This window comes from Macrobrachium rosenbergii, chromosome 4, assembly GCF_040412425.1.
Source record: "Macrobrachium rosenbergii isolate ZJJX-2024 chromosome 4, ASM4041242v1, whole genome shotgun sequence".
NCBI lineage: Eukaryota > Metazoa > Arthropoda > Malacostraca > Decapoda > Palaemonidae > Macrobrachium > Macrobrachium rosenbergii.
Window position 1 is genome coordinate 57,360,161 of NC_089744.1, and position 6,000 is coordinate 57,366,160.

At 34.9% G+C, this 6,000-nt stretch overlaps 1 protein-coding gene across 1 annotated transcript in view; it reads left to right on the top strand.

Annotated features, from left to right (window-relative positions):
• Positions 1-2,135, top strand: part of LOC136837770 (uncharacterized) — a 1,038,075-nt gene extending 1,035,940 nt beyond the window's left edge. The window contains exon 14 of the mRNA XM_067102702.1: positions 2,025-2,135. Coding sequence (XP_066958803.1) covers positions 2,025-2,135 — 111 coding nt within the window. The remainder of the gene's footprint in view (positions 1-2,024) is intronic.
• Positions 2,136-6,000: the final 3,865 nt, after the last annotated feature.

Consider the following 6,000-nt stretch of genomic DNA (forward strand, 5'->3'; position numbering starts at 1 on the left):
GGTAACCGTGGCTTCCAGGATGCCAAAAAGATGCCGGGAAATGTGGCCGTTTCAGCCCTCTGTTATTTTTAATCACAGTAATATGTCACTTCAGAAAAATAACTTAATAATAGGAAAATGTAGAAGTTAATTATAAGCATGCTACTTGCCAGCTGTGTGTGGTTTATAACCGACCATGTTTCCTAAGCGAATGTGTAATAACGACGTACATCATGAAGGATATGTCACCATTTCCTATCAAATGAAGTTCTTAGTAATCTTTTTAAGGAGCCAAATAGGAAATGTATGCATATATGTATATATTTACGTAGAGTACAGATTAGATCTTGAATGACATCCTGTTATAGTTAGCAGAGCAATTTTATGAGAAAATCGTCGAAGATAGATTTGAAAATGACGGTGATGAGGTCGTTGTTCGAGTAGTGAGCTCCTGTCGATTGCAGCATGATGAATGAATGCTAAGAGGATCATCTAAGGTTGTTTTTTCGTTCTTGTGATGTTAATAGGCTATTCATGCGGCAATATTTGCATTAATGGTTACTGCCATCATCATCCTGGATCTTATGTTTACTATTGATGAGCATTCCAGGTTTTCTCGATTGCGTGACGGGAAAGGATAGAATCTGTCTGTTCACTCTGCAGATTTTTGAAATTTAGAAAACCATCAAATATAATCGCACTTTTTCTTGTTAAAGCCATTTTCTGTCTCTCGGCACCCTTCTACCTTCAAATGTATTTGGTGATGGACATTTGTAATTTGGAGAGCGCTTTTAGTATAGTAGGTTAATATATATTTTTACTTAAATTATGAGTTATTTTCCATTGTAATCATTAAGAAAGATGAAATTCATAGCGGTTGTAATATAAAAAAAAAGGTATTAAAGCGATATTATAGTAAAGATCTGGCGTGACGAATATATGTACAGTACACCTACTAAGGATTACAATTAATGATTAACAGAGAACAAATTTTTTTTTAAGTCGTATCATTACATTGACATGTTCCATTACGAGACTTGTGTATTATGTAATTATTGAGAGTTCTGAGGTTATTGAAACATGAACTTTTGTCTTAATCTTTAACGACTTGTACAATTTCTGTTCGTTTTTTACTCATTTTTCCAATAAAGCTGTAATGTTATACATTGCTGATTAATTGAAACAAGAAACTGCCGTGTATATAAGCTTAATTGAAACAAGAAGCTGCTGTGTCTATAAGCTTTATGTATGTGTCTCACTGGAAATGTGATAACTGCCAGTTCTCAGGGATCTTTTGTAGAACTGAGACCCTAAATAGTCTGTCTTCTGTATTGATAAGTTACCCACATGAATAACATTTAAGGTTAGGTTGATGCTTTCCTTTAAAAGCTCAAAAAATGAATGCTATTTACTCCATGGGTGGTACAGATTTGTCCTACTATAATTATCAGCCTAGTTGCAACCATAGTTAAAAATACATAATGCTGCAGTCCCGAGGACTCTAACAGGGACTGAAGCCCCATGCGAAAAAGAGACAGGAGGAAGGAATCAGTTATGTAAGTGAAATAAACAAAACAAATGAGATGAAACAAACTTGAAATGACACGTGAGCCTGCTCAAAAACAATGCATTCCCAGCTCGGCCAGAGAACTTAAAAATAATACTATGTATTGCAATATACAGTATTTTATTTGAGTGTAAATATAGCTACGTTTTGAGACGTAATGTATCTATTCCGCCTGTTTAATGCTCTGGAAAATAACTGTATGAGCATGTTACACACAGCATTTTTACCCATGAAGACTTGGCTTAGTTAAAGTGCTTTTATCCTTTTTAATAAAGACCCAAGAGTCTCTTTCTCTGTAGTATCCGTCCAGCGGTACACTTAAACATCTTATATATTTCGTTGAAAGCTGAAATCATATCCAAAATGCAACCTACTATACTTCTTGTTATAGTGATATTTGTAATATTGATACTGCACTCGCAGAGTTGTAAGCTGTTGTTATTTAACAGGAACCTGAGCAATGTTTTTTCTTTTCCAGAGCCGCAGTAGTATGAGTGGTGGAAGTGAGGATGGCCACCCTGTCTCACTTTCTCAGATTATGAGGATCAGGATGATAATGAGGTTAGTAAAACAAGACTCAGACTTTTAGTCATTACTGTTATTACACTTTTGTTCATTAGTATTTTAAAAAAAGCACATTCGGCTAAATAATTCATTTATTGTGGGTGGCATGAGATATTAGAGAAAATACTGCCAGTTTTCACAGTTCAAGCAAAATTGCTTCTTGTGAAATAAAATGTACGGTTTGACTTATCTTCACTACTCCATCAGTCTTAACAGTTACAGTTACATCCGATCCTCTTACCAAAAGTATTCTTTGATTTTTTTCTCAACCACATTAAATTTATCTCTTTCTGTGCCAACCCATTTTACAAGACGAGGATGTACCGTTTTTCATGTTACATCTTTAATTTTATCTTTTTAATCCAGCTTCATCTGTACAACCATTTTCTTGCTGGTTTTCCATCCGTATTATCTTCTCCCCATCTCTCAGACCTGCTGTCGTCGTTAACCAGTCTCTGTGTCTACTCTGTTGCATGTTCAACTTTTTATTGTAACGCTACTATCTAAACAGGGTTTCTTTTTCTCTAACGCTCCAAATTTCGTCAGTTTAACATGTCACCATATTTTTATATACATTTTCCTTGATTTAACCTGTCGCACTTCCGTTCATGTAATAATCACATCTTGGACTTGTACTCAACACCTTCAGTGGTATGCCAAGGAAGTGTATAATTCAATAGTGTTGTGCTGTTTTCACTCTAATATTGTTGTATGCAAAGAAACATTTTCCTTTAATCTTCAGAGCAACTTCCCTTTAGTCAAATATATACAACACAATGTTCTCAGATTCTGCTGTCAGCATACGACCAATAATTTTAATTACAGAAAACGCATGGTGCGGTTTTTTATTCTTTTAACCTTTTCATAGCTCCCACAGCTACTTCCATCAATATATTCAAATTAATATCTACAGTTGACATACAATTTTTGTCCCATTTCAAAGCTTATTGTTTGCAATAGACTACGCTGACATTTAGTATTGTTGTTTTTATTGCTATTATTATTATTGTATTATTGACATTGTTATTAAGATCGTTATGTTGCATTTTATTCATAGTAATGCATTTTATTGTTTTTAAAGGGTTTACCGGGGCTGGTCAAGTTTACTTTGAAATATACCTTGTATGCTTATATGTTTGGGGTACATTAATTTTTGATGCACATTGATTCACAGCAGTATCATAATTATTTGCTCTCAACTTGAAGGAAGGTAGTTTAATGCATAGTCTATAGTACATGTAATTTGTAGTTATAAGTTAAACTCCAAACTAATAAAGAGGCAAATGACCACACTGTAATAATACTGTTAAGAAAAAGCTTTGTAATTTTAGCTAGTTTCACAGTCCATTTATCAACATTCTATACGCAATTACACACACACACACACACACAAGCTGTTATTTGCGTACGAAAACCGAAATATGTGAAATCGAGGAAAAAGCTAATTATGATTTGGACAGCAAAAACTGGTCAAAATCCAAGTTTATTGTCTTATTTTGGTATTGTATGCTATATTGTGCAGTAAATTGTACCGCTATTTCTTGCTATATTTCAAGACAATGCATGTATACAGCAAAAATTATACATCTGGTGTGATAATTTTGTCACTAATTCATATGTGACCCGTCATACTTCAAGATATTATGCCACAAACACTCAGTAATATTGAATACACGCCATCTTGGAATAAGTTACTTTAAATAGAAATGGGCACCGGATCGGCCAAGATTCAGTCCTATGCATTTTGGTTTGATAAAGACACAACGACTTACACATTCAGGTATCAGATTCGTTCTGTATTTAAAACTGAAATAAAATCTCCACCAGGATTGCTGGGTTGGTACAGTTATTTATGATAGTTGTCACAAATTCATATATTTATACAGCTACACTTCTTTAGTTAGTCTCCTTTTCCCTTCACCAGCACTTAACATGTAAATTCACTTCAGTTCTTAATAGCCAATGGGCACAGCATTGGGGTAAAACAAATGTGCCTTGTAGACCTATGGTCAAATATGTACCTGGTTAGATGATTATTGTGTCACAAGGAGGGAAAAAGAAAAGTGAAGTAGCAACCTCATCTCGAAAGTCTGGCTGATAAAGGAAAGGCTAACACCTGGCACCAATTCCTAAGGGAGCAAAAAGGTTCATTATAAAAACATCGCATTACAGTAAATTTGATCTGTATACAGTAGAAGCTATCATATGCTGTGGAGGGCCTGGCCTTTTGATAAACTAAGTTCCTATAGTACAAAGATTATTCTCAAAATACCGCTGTTACCATTAACAGTAATTCTACATCATTTCTAGCCTAAACCAAATTGTTCTTGACAGTAGCATACACTTTAAGAGATCTATTTTGAAAATGCATTGGTCTAAAATGGCTGCCTAGAAAAAAAATTATAATAATGTAGCTGTTATAAAGAAGTCTGCTGTTGATGTGCTAATTGCCCCATTAACTTCAAACTTCTCAATTCCCTCACAATTATTGAAGTACACTTTCCTCTGCAAGCCTGAATGAGAAACAATGAAGAAGCTATCTCTACAGTACAGCAAGAATATAATAATTAAATTTATGTATTGCTTTAGTGCTGGTTGACAGGTAAGAAGGATACTATTAGAATCTCATTATAGAAGCTCTACTGTATATTGCAAGCAAAATTCTAACTAAATTCTCCCATTAGAATTATTATTAATCCCAAGAATTACTACTGATACGTTATACCTCCTGTTGTGTACGACAACTTTTCTTTGTTATAAACAAGTGAAAGTTACATTTTGTATTGATGAACAGCTGGACACCTCCAGATAGTAATTTTATACCATTTCACTGTAATATTTTATTGTCTTGTTCATTTTAAGATTAAATGTTTAATCATTCATGAAATGTTGAAATTGCTGGAATGTATATAACAGAAATGGCATCACTTGATATGTCAATATAGTATTTCAGTTAATAAAGTTACATACTTTAGTTTAATCCAGACCACTGAGCTGATTAACAGCTCTCCTAGGGCTGGCCCGAAGGATTAGACTTATTTTACGTGGCTAAGAACCCAGTGGTTACCTAGCAACGGGACCTACAGCTTATTGTGGAATCCGAACCACATTATAGCGAGAAATCAGTTTCCATCACCAGAAATAAATTCCTCTTATTCTTCATTGGCCGGTCGGATTTCAGTTAATAGAAAGGTTTACATTTCTTTGAAAAGAAAAGTGGTGTTTATCTGTATTTATTGTGAGAAGTAATACAGTATTCATATTTCCAGCGGTCGGATCAGCTCCTTGGTTGACGTATGCGACTTCTGGCGTGATATGCAGAAGAAAATTTCGCTTGAAGAGCCCAAGAGGCAGTACTTCAGCCTCCTGACCTTTACCTGAGACAAGGCTGGTTCTGGGTTTGCCATTGTCAGGTCATCCACAGCAACAGCAGCAACCTGCAGCTTCATCATTTGAAACTTCCTCATCAGCCCTGTGTAAGGAAATAACATTTCTAATATTGTGCTCATCACGGTGTTCTGATATACATAATTGACAGGAAAGGTTCTTGTAATGGATTTCTCCGTTTTTCAAAGTGCAAAGAATTTTTAACATGTGTAAGTAGATATTCAGTAAATTCAGCCCATTATTTCATAATTTTAACAGACTTCTTGGTAAAAGTGCCTTTTCCATTTGCATTAAAACCTGAAAGTGGCAGTTTTCCCACAACCAGGCTCCATTTTCTAATCAAGATTGGTGATCTTGGCCCTACAAAATTTTATTCATCTCTTCACACTGTTAATTCCCATACATGAGCCAGCGCAGCTCCTTCTAATTGGTTGAAAACTCTAGTATGTCCAGGAAACAGTACAGACACTTTTCAGGAGGGAAGAGGATACTATTATCATCAT